This window comes from Macaca nemestrina, chromosome 8 (genome assembly GCF_043159975.1).
Source record: "Macaca nemestrina isolate mMacNem1 chromosome 8, mMacNem.hap1, whole genome shotgun sequence".
NCBI lineage: Eukaryota > Metazoa > Chordata > Mammalia > Primates > Cercopithecidae > Macaca > Macaca nemestrina.
The window spans coordinates 140,349,379-140,373,507 of NC_092132.1; the positions used below are offsets into that span (position 1 = coordinate 140,349,379).

General features: G+C 35.8%; 1 protein-coding gene across 4 annotated transcripts in view; it reads left to right on the forward strand.

Moving 5' to 3' along the window:
* The window catches only part of LOC105491117 (sarcoglycan zeta), a 1,216,031-nt gene that overhangs the window by 959,632 nt on the left and 232,270 nt on the right, over positions 1-24,129 (forward strand). For all 4 annotated transcript variants that reach the window (XM_011757273.2, XM_011757274.3, XM_071068612.1 and 1 more), the window contains one exon: positions 20,600-20,701. In XM_011757273.2, the coding sequence (XP_011755575.1) occupies positions 20,600-20,701 (102 nt within the window). The remainder of the gene's footprint in view (positions 1-20,599; positions 20,702-24,129) is intronic.

Sequence of the window (24,129 nt, forward strand, 5' to 3'; positions counted from 1 at the left end):
AAAGGCTTCTGCATGTCTTCCATCAATCAGAGGGGGAGTTCCAGCCATTTATTGGGAGGGGTGGCCTACTTCTAAAGGTGTAGACATTTTAGGGAACTATGGAGATACCTGAAAGGGCTTACAGAGACTACTCACTCATAGTCCTCCTAGTAATTGGGACAATAGGTCCTTCCTTTAATGGCTATATGTACAGCACATCCCTGTGTGCACCTGGAACAATGCCAGAATAATGGCAAGTAGAACAATTGAAAGCAAGTGTATGGGATGTGTCCATTATGTGGATTATAAATGAAGAGTCCAGGATGAGATACATATTTCCATTAAATAGAGATGAAAGTAATTCTTTGAGGTAAGGAGCACAAAAGGAGAAACAGTTCGAGTTGAGAGATCATTACTTTGTTTGCGACATACTTGGTTAGGGGTACCTGTGAAATCCAGCAAACAGTAGGCAGTAAGCAGCTGAATGCCTTTGTTTCAAGTTCAAAAGATAAATCTGGGTTTTAAAAATCTGGTTGTAAATCACGATGAGATATCATCTCACACCAGCCAGAATGGCCATGATTAAAAAGTCAAAATATAACAGATGCTAGCAAATCTGCAAAGAAAAGAGAATGCTTATATATTGTCGATGGAAGTGTGAATTAGTTCTATCATTGTGGAAAGCGGTGAGGCAATTTCTCAAAGAGTTAAAAACAGGACTATCATTAGATCTAGAAATTCCATTACTGGGTATATACCCAGTCAAAGAAATATAATCATTCTATCATAAAGACACATACACGTGTATGTTCATTGCAGCACTATTCACAATATCAAAGGTATTGAATCCACCTAAATACCCATCCATAGTAGGCTGAATGCCCATCAGTTGTAGACTGAATTAAAAAATGTGGCACCTATACACTATGGAATACTATGTAACCAATAAAAAATAAGAATGATGTCATGTCCTTTGCCCGAACATGGATGGAACTAGAGGCCATTATCCTTAGCAAGCTAACACAAATGCAGAAAAACAAATAGTACAGGTTCTCACTTATAAGTGGGAGCTAAATTATGGGAACACATGGACACATAGGGGGAAACAACAGACACTGGGGTCTACTAGAGGATGGAAGGTGGGAGGAGGGAGAAGATCAGAGTAAATGGCTACTGGGAACTAGGATTAGTACCTGTTGAGGAGATAATCTGTACAATTAACCCCTATGACATGAGTTTATATAACCTGCAGATATATTCCTGAACCTAAATTAAAAAAAAAATATGGTTGTAAAAATAAATTTTGGAATTAACAATGAGTGAAAAGATGTTGTACCTGCCTGCAGTAAGCTTATAACCTGATGCAGGTGTAATCACAAGCTAACACACAAACAAACAGAGACTGGCACAAGCTCTGGTAAGGCTGTTGAAGGAAATGTGTATGGTGCTGTGATTCGAAAGTTCTGAGATTGTATGGAAGATATCTTCAGCAAGAGTTGTCTGCATTTCTATACAAAGGATGAGACAGAGATAATTATGAAGGAGGAAAAGGATTGGAGAGAGGCAGCAATATATGCCATGCCCCTGTGGCAGGAGCTTGATTTAGCTAGAAGAATGTTAGCCATGGTTGTGGATGAGATCACCAAGAAGGCATGTGAATATGTAGGTCAGTGAATCTATTAGAATGGATCCAAGTATTCTTATACTAGACAGGAAGTATTTTAGGAAAAAAGAGAGGGGAAGGAGATAATTGTGAGATCATGAAACTGATGGAAGTATTGGAAAAATCCAGGGAGGTACAGTCAAGCACCTGAGCCTCAGGAACAAGAACCAGGGACATGTTTGCCAACAGGAATGAGTCTCCTTTATCCTTCTCTGCCCTATTTTAAACTAGATTTATTCTCTCTCACTGCAAATTGGCTTTCTCTATATAATTGGAAATGTGGTCACAGTTAGCTCCCCCTTTTACATCCAAAGAATCAGAATGGCCACTATTAAAAACTCAAAAAAAATTACAGATGTTGGTGAGGACACATAGACAAATAGACAATGCTTACACACTGTTGGTGGGAACGTAAGTTCATTCAATCCCCAGGGGTAAACAATATGGAAATTTCTCAGAGAAATAGAAATCAAGCCAGCAATTCTATTACTGAATGTCTACTCAAAGGAAAATAAATTTTTCTGTGAAAAAGACAACTACACTCATATGTTAATCTTAGTCCTATTCACAGTAGCAAAGTAATGGAATCAAACTAAGTGTCCATCAGCAGTGAATTGAGTAAAAAGATATGGTACATATATACCAGGAATACTACACAGCCATAAAAAGGAACGAAATTGTCCTTTGCAGCAACATGGATGCAGCCAGAGGCTATTTTCCTAAGTAAATTAATGCAGGAAAATCAAGTACCGCAGATTTTTACTTTGGGAGCTAAACAATGGGTACACATGAACATAAAGATGGAAACAGTAGATGCTGTGTAGTGGATTATGGAGAGAGACGGGGATGAGGGCTTAAAAAACTATATATTGGACACTATGTACACTATTTGGATGATGGGCTTACTAAAAGCACAAACTCCAGCATCACTTAATATACCCATGCAACAAACCTGCGTGTGTACTCCTTGACTCTAAATTTCTTTTTAAAAATGGAAAAAATAGGGTTTGTTTAATTGATTATTTTTATCACTGTTTTCCTTAATTCAAAACATTCTAGTTAAATATCTGATTGATTTTACTTGGGTTTAGTTAGTGACTCTTGGTTGAATCATCTGTCAGAATGACATTAAGAAATGACAGATTCTGTGGGAACTACACTGAGGGAAGGGAGTTGGAGAAGGCCGGAGAAGTCAGTTACCACAAGAAGGATTGCATTACAGGCTGATGTCTGTCTGTGACAGCTGAAAAAACAAGTAAAACTTAGAAAGTATGCCATGTGGAAGTATAATAAGGTATAATGGATATGATGTTTTTAAAAAGTTAATATTAAATATTTTCCAAATGAGTGGTTACCAGTATCTGGAATGAAATTAACCATATTAAAGAAGAGATGCAAAACTACATATTTTAGGGGAAAAAAGTCCATCCTTGGAATTCAAGGGTGAAATAGAAATCAACAGTACCCTTCAAAGAAGCTTATAGGGTCTTTTAAAATTGAGAGATGACCCATTGCATTTCTGCATGAAAGGTTCTCCTTGATGTTTAGAAGGATCTTCAGACTTTAAAACCCCAAGGGACTTCTTTAGTCTAAGAGGCTAAATGTTACAGTTTTATAAACTCAATAAAGCACACGCTAAATCACCATGGAGATTAGGAGATTCGTGAACCATTAAGCAACCCAGCGTCAGAAAACTCTTCTCAATCGTATTGCTGCCTAATCCCAGAGAGTTAACTTGCTCATCTGTGTCTTCATGAGCTTTCTGTCCTTTCTCTATTGACATTTACCTAATAGTTACTCAGTCCCAGCTCAGAAGGATATCTATAATTTTAAGATCAACAGCTTAATCTTAGCTACTCCAGTTCGTCCACTCACCTCTTCTAAATACACAGTCACAAATACACACAGGCACACACAAGTTACTTCTGTATAATGAATGTATTACAAAAGAGTATATATGAAGAAGTAAAAAAGTGAACTTTTTATTTCCAGAAAACAGATTTAGATTCCTTTAAAACAGTCTATGGGTGTACAAATAACAATAGTTTGTTCAGATGGCTTTGTTTTCTTTTTTTTTTTTTTATTTTTTTAATTTATTTATTATTATTATACTTAAAGTTGTAGGGTACATGTGCATAACGTGCAGGTTTGTTACATATGTATACTTGTGCCATGTTGGTGTGCTGCACCCATCAAATCACCATTTACATCAGGTATAACTCCCAATGCAATCCCTCCCCCCTCCCACCTCCCCATGATAGGCCCCTGTGTGTGATGTTCCCCTTCCTGAGTCCAAGTGATCTTATTGTTCAGTTCCCACCAATGAGTGAGAACATGCAGTGTTTGGTTTTCTGTTCTTGTGATAGTTTGCTAAGAATGATGGTTTCCAGCTGCATCCATGTCCCTACAAAGGACGCAAACTCATCCTTTTTGATGGCTGCATAGTATTCCATGGTGTATATGTGCCACATTTTCTTAATCCAATCTGTCACTGATGGACATTTGGGTTGATTCCAAGTCTTTGCTATTGTGAATAGTGCTGCAATAAACATACGTGTGCATGTGTCTTTATAGCAGCATAATTTATAATCCTTTGGGTATATACCCAGTAATGGGATGGCTGGGTCATATGGTACATCTAGTTCTAGATCCTTGAGGAATCGCCATACTGTTTTCCATAATGGTTGAACTAGTTTACAATCCCACCAACAGTGTAAAAGTGTTCCTATTTCTCCACATCCTCTCCAGCACCTGTTGTTTCCTGACTTTTTAATGATCGCCATTCTAACTGGTGTGAGATGGTATCTCATTGTGGTTTTGATTTGCATTTCTCTGATGGCCAGTGATGAAGAGCATTTTTTCATGTGTCTGTTGGCTGTATGAATGTCTTCTTTTGAGAAATGTCTGTTCATATCCTTTGCCCACTTTTTGATGGGGTTGTTTGTTTTTTTCTTGTACATTTGTTTGAGTTCTTTGTAGGTTCTGGATATTAGCCCTTTGTCAGATGAGTAGATTGCAAAAATTTTCTCCCATTCTGTAGGTTGCCTGTTCAGTCTGATGGTAGTTTCTTTTGCTGTGCAGAAGCTCTTTAATTTAATGAGATCCCATTTGTCAATTTTGGCTTTTGCTGCCGTTGCTTTTGGTGTTTTAGACATGAAGTCTTTGCCCATGCCTATGTCCTGAATGGTACTACCTAGGTTTTCCTCTAGGATTTTTATGGTATTAGGTCTAACATTTAAGTCTCTAATCCATCTTGAATTAATTTTCGTATAAGGAGTAAGGAAAGGATCCAGTTTCAGCTTTCTACTTATGGCTAGCCAATTTTCCCAGCACCATTTATTAAATAGGGAATCCTTTCCCCATTTCTTGTTTCTCTCAGGTTTATCAAAGATCAGATGGCTGTAGATGTGTGGTATTATTTCTGAGGACTCTGTTCTGTTCCATTGGTCTATATCTCTGTTTTGGTACCAGTACCATGCTGTTTTGGTTACTGTAGCCTTGTAGTAGAGTTTGAAGTCAGGTAGCGTGATGCCTCCAGCTTTGTTCTTTTGACTTAGGATTGTCTTGGAGATGCAGGCTCTTTTTTGGTTCCATATGAACTTTAAAGCAGTTTTTTCCAATTCTGTGAAGAAACTCATTGGTAGCTTGATGGGGATGGCATTGAATCTATAAATTACCTTGGGCAATATGGCCATTTTCACGATATTGATTCTTCCTATCCATGAGCATGGTATGTTCTTCCATTTGTTTGTGTCCTCTTTGATTTCACTGAGCAGTGGTTTGTAGTTCTCCTTGAAGAGGTCCTTTACATCCCTTGTAAGTTGGATTCCTAGGTATTTGATTCTCTTTGAAGCAATTGTGAATGGAAGTTCATTCCTGATTTGGCTCTCTGTTTGTCTGTTACTGGTGTATAAGAATGCTTGTGATTTTTGCACATTAATTTTGTATCCTGAGACTTTGCTGAAGTTGCTTATCAGCTTAAGGAGATTTTGGGCTGAGACAATGGGGTTTTCTAAATATACAATCATGTCATCTGCAAACAGGGACAGTTTGACTTCTTCTTTTCCTAACTGAATACCCTTGATTTCTTTCTCTTGCCTAATTGCCCTAGCCAGAACTTCCAACACTATGTTGAATAGGAGTGGTGAGAGAGGGCATCCCTGTCTTGTGCCAGTTTTCAAAGGGAATTTTTCCAGTTTTTGCCCATTCAGTATGATATTGGCTGTGGGTTTGTCATAAATAGCTCTTATGATTTTGAGGTACGTTCCATCAATACCGAATTTATTGAGCGTTTTTAGCATGAAGGGCTGTTGAATTTTGTCAAAAGCCTTTTCTGCATCAATTGAGATAATCATGTGGTTCTTGTCTTTGGTTCTGTTTATATGCTGGATTATGTTTATTGATTTGCGAATGTTGAACCAGCCTTGCATCCCAGGGATGAAGCCCACTTGATCATGGTGGATAAGCTTTTTGATGTGTTGCTGAATCCGGTTTGCCAGTATTTTGTTGAGGATTTTTGCATCGATGTTCATCAGGGATATTGATCTAAAATTCTCTTTTTTTGTTGTGTCTCTGCCAGGCTTTGGTATCAGGATGATGTTGGCCTCATCAAATGAGTTAGGGAGGATTCCCTCTTTTTCTATTGATTGGAATAGTTTCAGAAGGAATGGTACCAACTCCTCCTTGTACCTCTGGTAGAATTCAGCTGTGAATCCATCTGGTCCTGGACTTTTTTTGGTTGGTAGGCTATTAATTATTGCCTCAATTTCAGAGCCTGCTATTGGTCTATTCAGGGATTCAACTTCTTCCTGGTTTATTCTTGGAAGAGTGTAAGTGTCCAGGAAATTATCCATTTCTTCTAGATTTTCCAGTTTATTTGCATAGAGGTGTTTATAGTATTCTCTGATGGTAGTTTGTATTTCTGTGGGGTCGGTGGTGATATCCCCTTTATCATTTTTAATTGCGTCGATTTGATTCTTCTCTCTTTTCTTCTTTATTAGTCTTGCTAGTGGTCTGTCAATTTTGTTGATCTTTTCAAAAAACCAACTCCTGGATTCATTGATTTTTTGGAGAGTTTTTTGTATCTCTATCTCCTTCAGTTCTGCTCTGATCTTAGTTATTTCTAGCCTTCTGCTAGCTTTCGAATGTGTTTGCTCTTGCTTCTCTAGTTCTTTTAATTGTGATGTTAGAGTGTCAATTTTAGATCTTTCCTGCTTTCTCTTGTGGGCATTTAGTGCTATAAATTTCCCTCTACACACTGCTTTAAATGTGTCCCAGAGATTCTGGTATGTTGTATCTTTGTTCTCATTGGTTTCAAAGAACATCTTTATTTCTGCCTTCATTTCGTTATGTACCCAGTAGTCATTCAGGAGCAGGTTGTTCAGTTTCCATGTAGTTGAGCGGTTTTGATTGAGTTTCTTAGTCCTGAGTTCTAGTTTGATTGCACTGTGGTCTGAGAGACAGTTTGTTATAATTTCTGTTCTTGTACATTTGCTGAGGAGTGCTTTACTTCCAATTACGTGGTCGATTTTGGAGTAAGTACGATGTGGTGCTGAGAAGAATGTATATTCTGTTGATTTGGGGTGGAGAGTTCTATAGATGTCTATTAGGTCTGCTTGCTGCAGAGATGAGTTCAATTCCTGGATATCCTTGTTAACTTTCTGTCTTGTTGATCTGTCTAATGTTGACAGTGGAGTGTTGAAGTCTCCCATTATTATTGTATGGGAGTCTAAGTCTCTTTGTAAGTCTCTAAGGACTTGCTTTATGAATCTGGGTGCTCCTGTATTGGGTGCATATATATTTAGGATAGTTAGCTCTTCCTGTTGAATTGATCCCTTTACCATTATGTAATGGCCTTCTTTGTCTCTTTTGATCTTTGATGGTTTAAAGTCTGTTTTATCAGAGACTAGTATTGCAACCCCCGCTTTTTTTTGTTCTCCATTTGCTTGGTAAATCTTCCTCCATCCCTTTATTTTGAGCCTATGTATGTCTCTGCGTGTGAGATGGGTCTCCTGAATACAGCAGACTGATGGGTCTTGACTCTTTATCCAGTTTGCCAGTCTGTGTCTTTTAATTGGAGCATTTAGTCCATTTACATTTAAGGTTAAGATTGTTATGTGTGAACTTGATCCTGCCATTATGATATTAACTGGTTATTTTGCTCGTTAGTTGATGCAGTTTCTTCCTAGCCTCGATGGTCTTTACATTTTGGCATGTTTTTGCAATGGTTGGTACCGGTTGTTCCTTTCCATGTTGAGTGCTTCCTTCAGGGTCTCTTGTAAGGCAGGTCTAGTGGTGACAAAATCTCTAAGCATTTGCTTATCTGTAAAGGATTTTATTTCTCCTTCACTTATGAAACTTAGTTTGGCTGGATATGAAATTCTGGGTTTAAAATTCTTTTCTTTAAGAATGTTGAATATTGGCCCCCACTCTCTTCTGGCTTGGAGAGTTTCTGCCGAGAGATCTGCTGTTAGTCTGATGGGCTTCCCTTTGTGGGTAACCCGACCTTTCTCTCTGGCTGCCCTTAAGATTTTTTCCTTCATTTCAACTTTGGTGAATCTGGCAATTATGTGTCTTGGAGTTGCTCTTCTCGAGGAGTATCTTTGTGGCGTTCTCTGTATTTCCTGGATTTGAATGTTGGCCTGCCCTACTAGGTTGGGGAAGTTCTCCTGGATGATATCCTGAAGAGTGTTTTCCAACTTGGTTCCATTTTCCCCCTCACTTTCAGGCACCCCAATCAGACGTAGATTTGGTCTTTTTACATAATCCCATACTTCTTGCAGGCTTTGTTCATTTCTTTTTCTTCTTTTTTCTTTTGGTTTCTCTTCTCGCTTCATTTCATTCATTTGATCCTCAATCGCAGATACTCTTTCTTCCAGTTGATCGAGTCGGTTACTGAAGCTTGTGCATTTGTCACGTATTTCTCGTGTCATGGTTTTCATCTCATTTCGTTTATGACCTTCTCTGCATTAATTACTCTAGCCATCAATTCTTCCACTTTTTTTTCAAGATTTTTAGTTTCTTTGCGCTGGGTACGTAATTCCTCCTTTAGCTCTGAGAAATTTGATGGACTGAAGCCTTCTTCTCTCATCTCGTCAAAGTCATTCTCCGTCCAGCTTTGATCCGTTGCTGGCGATGAGCTGCGCTCCTTTGCCGGGGGAGATGCACCCTTATTTTTTGAATTTCCAGCTTTTCTGCCCTGCTTTTTCCCCATCTTTGTGGTTTTATCTGCCTCTGGTCTTTGATGATGGTGATGTACTGATGGGTTTTGGTGTAGGTGTCCTTCCTGTTTGATAGTTTTCCTTCTAACAGTCAGGACCCTCAGCTGTAGGTCTGTTGGAGATTGCTTGAGGTCCACTCCAGACCCTGTTTGCCTGGGTATCAGCAGCAGAGGCTGCAGAAGATAGAATATTTCTGAACAGCGAGTGTACCTGTCTGATTCTTGCTTTGGAAGCTTCCTCTCAGGGGTGTACTCCACCCTGTGAGGTGTGGGGTGTCAGACTGCCCCTAGTGGGGGATGTCTCCCAGTTAGGCTACTCAGGGGTCAGGGACCCACTTGAGCAGGGAGTCTGTTCCTTCTCAGATCTCAACCTCCGTGTTGGGAGATCCACTGCTCTCTTCAAAGCTGTCAGACAGAGTCGTTTGCGTCTGCAGAGGTTTCGGCTGTGTTTGTTATTGCCCTGTCCCCAGAGGTGGAGTCTACAGAGACAGGCAGGTTTCCTTGAGCTGCTGTGAGCTCCACCCAGTTCGAGCTTCCCAGCAGCTTTGTTTACCTACTTAAGCCTCAGCAATGGCGGGCGCCCCTCCCCCAGCCTTGCTGCTGCCTTGCCGGTAGATCACAGACTGCTGTGCTAGCAATGAGGGAGGCTCCGTGTGTGTGGGACCCTCCCGGCCAGGTGTGGGATATGATCTCCTGGTGTGCCTGTTTGCTTAAAGCGCAGTATTGGGGTGGGAGTTACCCGATTTTCCAGGTGTTGTGTGTCTCAGTTCCCCTGGCTAGGAAAAGGGATTCCCTTCCCCCTTGCGCTTCCCAGGTGAGGCAATGCCTCGCCCTGCTTCAGCTCTCGCTGGTCGGGCTGCAGCAGCTGACCAGCACCGATCGTCCGGCACTCCCCAGTGAGATGAACCCAGTACCTCAGTTGAAAATGCAGAAATCACCGGTCTTCTGTGTTGCTCGCGCTGGGAGTTGGAGACTGGAGCTGTTCCTATTCGGCCATCTTGCTCCGCCCCCCAGTCCGGCTTTGTTTTCATGGAGGATTTATAAGCATTCCAGACTAGAGTTTTGTCATATCAGAACTCTATTTTCAGAATACCACATTGCAAATCTGAGCCAAATAAGAAATTTGTGCTGGTAAATGAATCAGGGAAACAAACAAAAAAGCACAAATAAATAAGTTATACAAATTAACTCAGAAATATCTAAACTAATAATGAAGACTATTAGAGAAGCTATATTGGGATTACATAATACAATAAATGTAACACATTTTCTATACCTATAATACCTGCCTTGGCTAAGAGTGAGAGGACTGGACTTGTGTTCTGGATGAATGGCTAACTAGGTGCACAAAACTAACAACCTTATTTATCTTCTGTGTTCAATGAGGAAAAAATGTCAATTTTACAACACTGTTGTGATGTGTCATAGACTCTGTATCTGCTGAAGTGCTGTATGAACTCAGCTGTTATTAATACGTTTAGTGCCATAGTTAGGGTGGACATTAAAGATGTTGTCTTATGAGTCTAGAAGAAATTCTTAGAAAAGACTTTACTCTGAGGAGTGCTTTAGTAGGGTTACCATACCCCAAAGTCTTATCCTTAACTAAAGGGTCCAGAAATGTGATTTTGTTCAAGGCAAGAGGTGATTCTCCTTTTAGAAAATAAATGATAGTAACAGACAAATATGTGCAAAAACAGAGGTGTATTCAGGATTACTTCCCTTTCTCATTTTTTACTGAAAATAGGAAGTGACACCCATAAAGCAGATCCCATTTTTAGCCATGTTCAGTGTTTAAAACTAGCTGGGAAGCCACATTAGAGCACAATTGACCCTTTACATGGGATCTGTAAACATCTATGGAGACAGGGGCCTATAACTCTTTAATAACCTATTTTTGAGACTCCATGCTAAAAAATATACCTCCATTTTAAATGGTCTTTCTTCAGAGTTGGTAACATATGAGTAATTCATCCCTGTATTTCCCTGGTGTATCTGAAGTATTTCCCTGGTGTATTTAAAGGGACATTATTTCACCCACTCTAAAAAGTGGGTTATGTGACTGGAGGACCCATTGACTAAAATGTTAGGAGACCTCTGTATTAGACGAAGTGTATTTCTCTCTGAATGTTATCATTTGAATGTTATCTGAATGTTAATATGCTAATGTGTATTATGAACATCTGAGTAGGAATATATCATGCAATGGTTTTCTAAATTTATTTGAAAAAGTAACTTTTTTTTTTTTTTAAACCAGGTCCATTAATTCTGTTATTCTATTAAGCACAGTTGGGAAAGACAAGCATGCTAATAGTGAACCTTCAGGCTTTATTGCCTTGTTAAAAGACTAACATACGGAAGTCCCTCAGCCACCCACTCACAGATGGCAATTTTTAGGGTACAAAACATTATTATTAATCCATTACTTATTTTCCTTAAGTTAAATGCCTGAGGCTTTTTGCAGTTGTCTCCATTTACCCATCAAGAAACATGATTTGTTTATAATAGCACCCTTGGCTTTTTGATATAGTATTGTTTTATAGCAAGTCTCTCCCACAACCACTGATTTGGTTTCCAGCAGGTAACCTTAACCTTCAGTTAAAGTGGATGTTGTTTCTATGCACACTGAATTCTGTATCATGTAACTAATATTAGACTGAGTTATACCAGTTGATTTTTACTGACAGTTATTCCAATTGCCTGTAGAGAAATATATTTTTTAAAAAATATGGAATTTAATATATATATATATGTGTTCCAAGTGTTCCTACTGGATTGAATAGCTATGGTCTGTTCTCTATTTTTGTATGTGAACATTATGTATATAATATTTAATATATAATACATAACATAATATTTAATATATATAATACAATATGTAATATGTATGTATATATACATACACACACATATATACACATACCTATATATGTGAACATTATATATGCACATTATATATATGTACATATAAGTATATTCTATATACCTACATGTTCTATACTCTATTGCAAACTAAATTTTATAATTTAAATATAATTAAATGTTATAACATTACCATTTATATATCAAATTACTGAATACTCTGGGTGGTTCCTTATTTGCATTCTCATTGGATTTATTTATTTATTTATATAAGGCTATTCAAGTACAGTAGTGAGAAGGGGGAAAGAGTAGAACAAGGATTTCGATCTGTAACTGACTGTGAGCAATCAGTTGAGATAACTCACTGCCTTCAGACCAGCCTCACTGGATTTACTGAGTGCATCCATTTTTACTCCATCACAGGTCACTATGATCCTATCCACTTTGTCAAATTAACATGTTTATTTTTAATTTTGCATCCTGCATTTTTTGTTAAGCAATTATATATGTTCTGTGAGGCTAGTGATATGTGGATAGTTAAAATAAAAATATATATTTGGGTAATACTTAGAATAAGAATATTTATAAGAGAAATGTGTATTTATATTTATTCATAAATATATTAGATGTATTGCACAAATGTATTATATGTATAGCCATAAATATGAATACATATTTCCCAGATACATATTTCCTATATTATCAGTAGAGAAAATTTTAGAAAATAAATGATATTTTATTTTATCATGTTTTTAAAAAATTCTTTGCATATCTAAAGGAACATCAGTGCACTTAAGACAAACAAAATACGATATTTAGTATTATATTTATACGCGAATATATTAAAAACTTTCTTTTATAACCCTGACAATTGAAGATACATAAATTATGAAATTTGAACAGCTATTGGCAAAGAACAAAAGTGATAAATCATGTTCAGGATAGTGAAAGTCATATTATTAACACCAATCTTTAAAAGTGTTTCCATACAAGTTGAATTAGAGGTCACATCACTAGGTCTATCAATGGTTACCACTGTAGAGTTTATTTCCTAATAATATGCAGGGATACAGGGAGGCCAATTAAAACGAAAATAAAATACAGGCTTACAACAAACAACATAGTAAAACATACATATAAAGCAGGCTGTCAACTTATGTTTCATTTGTTTTTTCTTTTATGCTTGGGGAGAAACAGCTCACTATAAAGTATTTAAAAACGCAGCATAAACCACATGCTTTGCTTCGGCATGTTAAAGAGAACCTCCTCTTCTTAATTTAGAAGTTGAAATTTTTTTTTTTTTTTTTACTGATTAAACATGGATTTAAACATTAATAGCAAAAAGTTTAAATATGGTTTTTAATTTCATTGAAACAATTTAATATTTCCATTCTCTATGTATTCCTTTTATTTTAATGAAAATATTTAATTCTTAATGTCTTACAAATATTTGTCATACCAAGCTCCAAGTTTTCTTGAAACTGCATCTTTAAGATTATTTCCTCATACAAATTTAAATATAGAATAAATAATATCTTTAGATACTCAAAATAATAAAAACATATGTATCTACCTTCCCTCCTGTTGAATTTCTTTCGAAATGTGTAATACTAGTAATTTGAAAGAGGACTTTTGGTTTCATCCAGAAAAAAGTATCTAAAATGTATATTTGCTTTCCTTGCAGGTGGTGGAGTTCTTTAACTTTGTTTGAAAAGTTTTTTTAGTGATAAATCATTCATCAGATTTTCTGTATTTTTGATCAATACATCTATTTTAAAATATTTTCTTAATTTCATGCCAAAATGCTCAGCACTCTGGCTATTACATTTCTCTGTTAAGCAGTATCTTGAATCTTTGGAGTAGAAAATATTTAAGTAACCTCTAATTTCTGGTAACCGAATGTCATTAATAACTCTGAGGAGGGAGTGAATTACCATCACATCATTGCAAAGTTCTGGTTATGGATTTTAAACTTAAAATGTCATTTTTAAATTTAAATTTCAATTTAAACAGTCATTTGAAATTTAAATTTAAATATTCTTAATATTCTTTTTGTTGACCTTCAGACCTACAATTTATTTTTCAGTCTTTCATAAGAAGTTCCAATAAGTATTTCTCTACAAAGAATCCTCTATTTTGTCAAAAAAGTCGAATGAAAATTATGATAAAGATTACTTTCAGTTTTTAAAGGAAAATTCTATAAATTTTAGTAATTGTGATCTTTACAAGGGTATTAATTTAGTTTTGGAATTTTTTGTTATTTAAGTAAAGAGGTAAATTCTGTTAAATTCAACAATCAACATTTTACTAACCACATACTTTATATCTACTATTGGAAGGATTATGCAAGATGAATGAATGAACATGAAGATAATTAAGATTGATCATAAACTTTTAAAGAAGAGATAAAAATGTATACACAGTTAACTAAAATTGGAATCAGAATAAGATACATTTTATAAGAAATACTAAGATAGCATTTTGTAAATATTGAGTAGACAGCAACGTTATTTCTGACTAGGATATTAACCATGGTATTCTTTGGACAGGCAGTTCTTTGGATTAAAGCCTTAAAAGGAAATTGGAGTGAAGATTATCTCAAGCAGCTAGAATGCACGGATCAGGAAATCTAGATGGCAAAACGTGGAGCTGTTCTGAAAATAAATAAATAAATAAAAAACTGCTGGCAGTACAGTTTAGTGGAGGAGTGGAAGTGTAAGTTGAGTGATGAACAAAAAGCAAAAACAGACAAAAAAAAAAAAAAAAAACAATGACTCCAACAAACACCTAAAAACAAACAGTCTTGGAGGGGACACTTAGCAAATTTAGAAATTTATTCTGAAGAAGAAGTTGGGTCACAGTGGAAGAGTCTGTTTTATAATATTTCCCCTAAACATGAATGTGATCATCACAGTGGATTATTTAGAAAGCACATTAAATATTCAAAATGGAGGACACAAATCTAGACTCAGAGGCTAAGGTGACACTGTGGGCTTTTGAGCAAGAATAATACTAAAATAATGAAATAACAATGTAAATAGTTGTTAGGTGGCAATCTCCAAGCTGGAGATAAAGTGATCTTGAACTGTCATAGTATCATTGGAAATGAAAAAGAAGAAATAAAAATAAGAGAAGTTGATATTTTTTAAATGTGTTGATTACACACTAAATCTACTTTCTAAAATACTGATTTTCAATAACCCACAAGTAAAGGGACTAATTATTAAAAAATACCAGGTCCAATACTAATTCATTTACATAATGTCTTATTAAATTAATACAACATCCCTGTGACAAATACTGTTATTTGTCTGATGTTTATAAAATACACATTTGGGTTTAGATAAACAACATGTCAAAGTCAACAGTTAGTAAATAGAAAAGTCAAATTTCAAATTCCAAATGTCTGATTTCATATCCCCTTCCAAAATGACACTATATTGTCTGTGAAAAATAGGTAAATCACATGTGCCCTAGTCAGTTTTTGCTACTGTAACAAAATACCCAAAACTGGGTAATTTAGAAAAAAAAAAAACACACACGCAGAAAATATTTTCTTACAGTTTTGGAGGCTGGGAAGTCCAAGATCAAGGCACTAGCAGGTTCTGTTGTCTGATGAAGGCTGCTGTTTGCTTCCAAGTTGGCACATTGTTGCTGCGTCCTTCAGAGGGAAGGAATGCTCTGTGTTCTACCTGGGGGAAGGCAGAAGAGCAAGAGGTTGAAACACTGCATGAAGCCTCATTTACCTCTTTTATAAGGGCCTTACTTCCATTCACAAGGGAGGAGCCCTCCTGGCTTAATCACCTCCGAAAGGCTCCACCTCTTAACACTGCCACATTGGCCCTTAAGTTTCAACACCTAAATTTTAGGGGGGACACATTTGAACCATAGTAATGTGTGAGATTACAGGATGATGCACAAAGGTATCATAACTGTAATGATGATGAAATTTGATGTAGATTATACTGAAGTTGCAAGATAGTTTCTCTGAAAATAACATGAATTTTTTAGAATATGTAAGACAAAAACTAAAAATTTAAGTAAAATGTTAATAATAGTTAAAACTATTGAGTAGTTTGACATAAATTAGGCACTATTTTAAGCTTTCTACATCCTTATGTAATCTTTATCATAGACACATAACTTATTATTGCATTTACAGATGATAAAATTAAGACACACAGTGATTAGTTAAGTGGTTGATACTTAACAAAGGGAAGAAGTGGCAGAACCAAAACAAGGTCTAGGTCTAGTACATTAGAGTCTGTTACCTTCTGGTAACAATGTCTTCCTGAACAGAAAATTAAATCATTTTCTCCCTTTCAGATATTGAAGGGATCAAGAAAATAATGAATCAGAAAACTGTAGTGACACTAAAAATAAATTTAATTTCTAATGCTCTTGCAGAAGGAAAACCAGATAATTTCATCAACTCATAAATTGTTACTGGACTTAATGCCTGAGTATGAGAGGTTGATTACATATGGAGTATTTGTTATACAGCTTTATACATTTTATCATTTCACCTGAATAATATGGAAAAACTTGAAAATTCATTTTTTTCATACACACAGGAAAAATGAGAAACAAATAGACATAGTGAAGTGAGGTTAGATTCACAACACAATATTATAAGAACAGTCCTTGTCCAACATGGTGAAACCCTGTCTCTACTAAAAGTACAAAATTTATCTGGGCATGGTGGTGCACACCTGTAGTCCCAGCTACTCAGGAAGCTGGGCAGGAGAATGGCTTGAATGCGGGAGGTGGAGGTTGCAGCAAGCCAAGATTGCGCCGCTGCACTCCAGCCTGGTGACAGAACGAGACTCCTCAAAACAAACACACACACACACACAAAACAGTCCTACATTTACAGAGGAGAATTGTTTTATCTAATTTAAATGAAATGTGATTGTATGTCTGAAATCATATATTAAGTAGAAAATATAAGAAGAAAACACACGAAGCTCAAGACTGAAAACTCCAAAATCAAAGATGGAAATAGCATAAATAATGATACACCTAACTGTGGATGCCCTGTCCTCTTATTTCCAACCATCTCATCAGAATGTTTTTTAGTATTAATATTGACATGGGAATTACAATTGTGTTAGAACCTGTTTCCATTGCTCTGAGATAGTCTCCCAGTGAAATTAGGTATTTCTGTAACAACTCTACGGAGAGCACTTCAGAACATTTTCTTCCAGCAGGCATTTAAGAATATATATGGACAGTCACCGTGCGAAATTTAGTCCAGAAAATTCCACTTACACAAAATAGTGCTTTAAAGCCCCATGTCATGCTATAACTTCTAATTGATATTCTTGGCTTCCTGAATACCAGGTAATTTTCTGTCTTCTTAAATCTGCCTCCACCCCTGCGGGTGTTCTATAAGTCTTTTTATGCCTGAAAATACTCTCAACTTCAAGATCTCCAAATCCAAAATTATACTTTCTGATGATAAACCTGTCTTCATATTATAATTGCCACATTTCTTAACATCTATTGGCCTTCATCATTAGTTTATCACCATTTGCCATTCTTTGACTGTGCACTGTTTTGGTAACCCAACTCCACTTCTGACTTTCCTTGTCCTGAGTCAATGAGAAAAATAATGGTTAGTCATTTGAAAACATCTTTTTTTTTTTTTTGACAATTTAAGAATACCACATTTCTATGACTTTCTGTCATTGCTGTCTAGCAAATCCTCACTTTTGAGTTTTTCTCACTTTCATTTCTGTTTCTGTTCTTAGATAAGTACAATGCTGCAAAACCACACTTATTAGAGCCAGTAAGTGGGTGGTAATGTAATTGAATGTCTAAATCTGAACCACTTTTTATTTTTGAAAATGTAAAAGGATACTATAAAACTGGTGTAAATCAGCCCTGTCTCAGAGAAACCAGGATAGATTATCATCCTAATATCGTCCTGAATATATAAAAGACAAATTTACAAGAAAAAAACAACCCCATCAAAAAGTGGGCAAAGGATATGAACAGACATTTCTCAAAAGGAGACATGCATACAGCCAACAGACACATGAAAAAATACTCATTATCACTGGCCATCAGAGAAATGCAAATCAAAACCACAATGAGATACCATCTCACACCAGTTAGAATGGCATTTGTTAAAAAGTCAGCAAACAACAGGTGCTGAAGAGGATGTGGAGAAATAGGAACACTTTTACACTGTTGGTGGGATTGTAAACTGGTTCAATCATTGTAGAAAATAGTATAGCGATTCCTCAAGGATCTAGAACTAGAAATACCATTTGACCCAGCCATCCCATTACTGGGTATATACCCAAAGGATTATAAATCATGCTGCTCTAAAGACACATGCACACGTATGTTTATTGCGGCACTATTCACAATAGCAAAGACTTGGAATCAACCCAAATGTCCATCAGTGACAGACTGGATTAAGAAAATGTGGCACATATACACCATGGAATACTATGCAGCCATAAAAAAGGATGAGTTTGTGTCCTTTGTAGGGACATGGATGCAGCTGGAAACCATCATTCTCAGCAAACTGTCGCAAGAACACAAAAGCAAACACTGCATGTTCTCACTCATAGGTGGGAATTGATCAATGAGATCACTTGGACATAGGAAGGGGAACATTACACATTGGGGCCTATGATGGGGAGCGGGGAGCGGGGAGGGATTGCATTGGGAGTTATCCCTGATGTAAATGACGAGTTGATGGGTGCTGACGAGTTGATGGGTGCAGCACACCAACATCGCACAAGTGTACATATGTAATAAACCTGCATGTTGTGCCCATGTACCCTAGAACTTGAAGTATAATTAAAGAAGTAAAATAGCAAAAAAAAAAAAAAAAAAAAAAAAAAAATATATATATATATATATATATATATATATATATATATATATAAAAGATATTTTCCCAACTCATTGATATCATCTAAGAATTTATCCTTGGTTTTATATACATCTGTCCACGTTGGGCTTGCTTATCCATAATGATAGATTCAGGTATTTCTTGTCACGTCCTCATCCCTTTCTTTTATTTTCTTTCTTTTTTTCTTTCTTTTTTTTTTTCTTTTTTTTTTTTTTTTTTTTTTTTTTTTTTTTTTTTGAGACAGAGTCTCACTCTGTTGCCCAGGCTGGAGTGCAGTGGCATGATCTTGGCTCACTGCAAGCTCCACCTCCCAGGTTCATGCCATTCTCCTGCCTCAGCCTCCCAAGTAGCTGGGATTACAGGTGCCTGCCACCAGCCTGGCTAATTTTTTGTATTTTTAGTAGAGATGGGCTTTCACCGTGTTAGCTAGGATGGTCTTGATCTCCTGACCTCAGGATCCACTCACCTAAGTCTCCCAAAGTGCTGGGATTTTACAGGCGTGAGCCACCGTGCCCAGCCCACGTCCTCATCCCTTTCTATGGATGTGCTGGTTGAGATATATATATGTATACATTAATACAGATAAGCATATATAATTGTATATGATTATGTATTGTCCTATAATTAAAATATGATTATATGTCATTGATTATATATGATTATATACATGATCAACTATATGTTATATATAATCAACTATATATGATTATATATGATCGATTATATATGATTATGATTATAATCGATTATATGATTTTATATACATAATTTTATATATACATATATAACAAATTTTGTAATGAAGATATAATGTTAGAAAGTGAAAAGCTAAATTTACTTTGGGATTGAGCTTACAAATTTTACTATTTCAGTTTTTAAAGTGACTATATTTTCTTATTCATGCTTAGTTGTGAAACCTTGGATTAATCTTAAAAATTCTTCCTTTCAGTGTCTCCACATAAAATTAGCCATCAAGTCTGTAAATTTTTCTTCTACCGTATTCCTCAAACTACTACCCAGTTATGCATTATTAATAATACTGTATCAGTTAGTCCTGAACAGTACTTCTGCCAGATTAATCTTCTTGAAGCCTGCCTCCAATCATTTCAAGCCGTTGAACTATGTAAGAACCTTTATATAGTGTCTTCTTTTGGAATCTGACTGAAGTTCATCCTCCTTAGCTTTGTATCTATGGCTTTCCTTTCTCTGGCCCCAAGATGTACTCTCCATTGCTTTCTCTGCCAATATTCGAAAATAGAAATCTCATACATTAGTGAGATCAGATGCTATGTTCATTTTGTTCCATCCTCCAGGGACCTTCCCTGTTGAAATTCCACATTCTTAATGACTATCGTAGTCAATCTCTTCCATGAGAAATGGTTTACTATCTTATCGGATATAAAACCTCCTTTCTTTAATTCCCAATAGCACTCTGTTTAGTTATTTTATTCTGTCTCATAAGCATTATTTGTGTACCTGTTTTATCCTTCTCATAAACTGCTATTTTCTAAAGGATCTGACAGGTTTGAACACTGGAACATCATGGTTACTAATATCAGACAATCATTAATTACTGTTAAAATTACTTTACACATGTGACTGAATATTTTAGAGTTATTTGTATGACTAATGTAAAAATATTACTAGATTTCTCTGCAAACAAAGCTCTTTCCAGCAGTCAGGTATCAAGCATCAATATAGAAAATAAAAGTTGAACTGACTGATGCATGAAGAAAGTAAAGGCTTTACTCATGGGCAAATCCCAGTCCCTGGTAGAGCTGGAAGAAGACACAGTCCTTTAAATTCTCTTTTCCTGTTCATTTTAAATAGAGCCCTCTATATGCATGCAAAGTGCTGCAGTCATTAATTAAGTAGATTCAATCTCTCATTTTCCTTAAATCATCACTGATTTGAGCTCACTGTTTTCTCAATTTAGGCCTAAGAAAGTTATGGCCAGATATTCATTCTCCAATTAACCTAAAAGTGAACTATATTTCATTGCTTGTAGGATGGTATGGGAAATCTGAGAGTCACCAAGAAGGGAATCCGACTTGAAGGTATATCTGAGTTTCTACTTCCATTGTATGTGAAAGAAATTCATTCTCGAAAGGTATGTGATACTGGCTTTGGTTTACTCTAAAAGATAATTTAGAGGTTATGTTTTAGCTTGAAATAGCAGGATAGAATCCCCTTATCTCTTCAGCGTGTGTTTAGCTTCCTTAAGCTAAACACCTATGTTTAGAAATCAAGTGGTAAAATAATTGAAAATCAGTGGAGGTTAGTTTCAACCCGACAAATGTTAGAGAACCATTTTGAACTAACCTGCAGTGTTCTTTTGCTGCTCTGTAAAATGTGCCTCTCTATTTTCACTGGAAATTAAAATATAAAGTTATAGTAAATCCAAAGGGGGCATTTGATATGTCTTGAATTTTTTTTTTCAAAAAGGCACTGATTTGAATTAATGATTTTAATTCAACATATTGTATATCTCATCAGCTTTAATAGACATGCATTTTCTAAAAGAAATGACAAAGAATTTTAATGTAGAAATTAAATTTATTTCTGGATGTACATTATGCAAAACAAGTGAGAATATTTATCCATCAAATATGTGTGTTTTCACATGTGCTACCTGTGTTTTATCTCTTACAAGCATGCTAAAAATTAATATTGTAGCTTAGATTTTGTTCATTTTGGCTTATGTACATTGCCTCTCAGAAGGTAGTAAATATCTTGGATATATCAAAAACTTACTAGAATTTTTCCTATCTCCTATTACATATCCCCCTGAACTATATGTATATTTGTGGAAATAAGTTTATTAAGATAGAAATAATGGGAACTGTGTTATATAAAAGTTGAAAAAAGGTTATACTTATTTCATAAATATGAAAGTCTATTTTAGGCTAAAATAATGTTTTAATATTTTAATCGATGTAGAAGATTAGCAAATAGGTTGCATAGTGAGCCATAATTTGAATAATTTGTATCAAAGTTATTTTTCCTTAAATATCAAAATGAAAACAGACCAAAAGATTGCTTTTCATAAAACACTTAATTAGGATAACTATATTAACTTCAAATTTCTTTTTTAAAATATGAAAACTGATACAGCTTCTGATATACTGTATTGACTCTACTCTGGTACTAGAAATTTTATTTTGATACTAATTTACTTTCCGGGTATCGGTCAGACAAGTAACACAGTAGACAGATTTATGAATACCTGACCTTACATCATTAAATGTTAAAAAAGTATTAAATTTAAAATAAAAAGTTTAGTTATTTTGCTTTATTTTATTTTTATGAAAAGGAAAAACAAAAAGCATGGTTACATATATTAGTGTCTTACTTTGATTGAAAGTCACCGTCTTTGACAGTTATTTACTGAGTTATTGTGTTTGGCACTGTTAAATAATGCAGTATTTGAAGGAATTAAAACTTATACATGGAAATCAAGAAGCTGCTTAACATAGGAAGCAAGTGGGACTAAGCATGGGCCAAAACTTCTCTGAAAATGCCTCCTATTGATAAGTCCAGGGACAGGAGAAATGATTTATCTCTGAAGTCATTTAGGTTCATTTGTAGTGGCTACCTGGGGACAAAATTTAAATGATTGTGAAACCTTCTACGATCAGGCAGGTTGTAGAATTTATCTTCTCAGCCAGGACATTTCTGAGAATATAATGACAGGTGTCAAATTAAGTTTCTCCTGAGAAACAGGAATATGTGTGGATTCCACCTATGGACCATGGAGGATGGAGTCCACTAACATTATAGCATGAAAGTGTGAGGCGGGGCCACTTGCACTTCCTAATTTCCATCCCTGAGAAAGCTAAATCCATGTTCACAAGCATTTCCAAAACCTACTGTATTGACTGAAGAATATGTGCTCCCCTTCACACCCCAGCCCTGATGCTGGTCCTTCCTGTGTCTTCCTTCATTGTTGTTTGTCTCCCTGTAACTAGGAAGCATGGAAAAGGCAGGCACATTGGTAGCCAGACAGGAAATCTGGTGCAAGAACAGGAGTAGGAGCGGAATCATACACTTCTTGGAAAATTCTCTGCACGTACGCTTCAAAAATAAATATGTAAGAAATCTCCAGACTGCTTTCCACAGTGGCTGAACTACTTTATGAACCTAAGTGTTGGATAAATATTTAAAATAAAGAGGAAAATATATTTTATAAGCACCTCTCACATTATGATTCACTTGTCCATGAATGCCTTTTTACTTCTAGAAAGCCAGCCCCAATTTCTCTTAGCCTTAGTTGGCTCATCATTAAGTGAGTTTGGTACAGACTTATCAAAGTACTTAACTCATAGGTTAGGGCAGAACACAAACGTTTCAGTAACGGAAGTAGAAATGAGGTTTTTAATTTTAAAAATTCTGTTATACGTTTCAATATTTTCACACATTTTCATAGAGTCAACAATTTGATGATAAAATTCCAAAGTTCCTGTAGTTCTAAGGTAAGGAAATCTATTAGAAAATCTAAAAGACACTTTGGAAGATTTGATGAAGCTGAGAGAATAAAACCTGCTGGGTACAGGAATTTTGATTTCTGTGTGTGATTGTATATGTTTAGCCTCCATTAATGCCACCCTGTTGCTGTCTTTAAATTTAGCCAGTATTCCCCTCTGACATACAGAATTTTCTTAAAGTTACTTTGCGGTCATGCAGGCATTTAGTCCTACACATGGGAAGATAATATAGAGATTTCTATTGGACAGAAAATGCAGTCACCTATAAATGCACATTTAGTCACCTAACCTAATCCACTATGGGCTGGACCAACTTTACAAGCTCCTCTCACCCTCTCCCCATCACTAAATATCTACAGATATTTAGATATCTAAGTTCTATTATTAGTCTTAGCAATTTATACCCTTTGTCATGCTTTTCAAAACTTAACCTTTTCTAAGTTGTCCAACAAAAATGTAAACAAAAAACATATCATAGTGTATCCAGGAAACATCTTAGAATTCAATGTATTTTTCAAAATTAACATTATTCTCAGGGAAGATTACTATAGAACATTTATAAAGTTAAATATATAATACTATTCAGAGAAGAACAATACAAAGCATGTGTAACTTGGGCTAGTTTATATAAATGGTAATGATTATAACATTCTGCATCTATTTTCAAGGCACTTGGTCCAACTTTAGGCCCAAACATTTAAAATATCAGGAATTTAGGACACCTAATCTTCAAGCTTTTTAAAAAACGTAATTGAAGTATGTTTCCCAAGGTTACACGAGTCCAGGGTAGTCATATGGTCAAATTACATGCATTTAACTGCTTCTAACCAGCAAAATTTGCATCATGTAGTTCTTCGGAACCTCTTAGCTGAGACGAACTGAACAACCCTCTTGGATTGTTTGTTTCCTGTTCAAGGATTGTTAGTTGAGGTGGTATCTCAGCACTACCACTGATCCCAGCTTCCTACATGGCAGACTGGTAATGGTGACAGAGGATCTACTACCAGATAATTCAAATTCTAGTAACTCCACAGTTCAGCAAATAAGTCTTGAG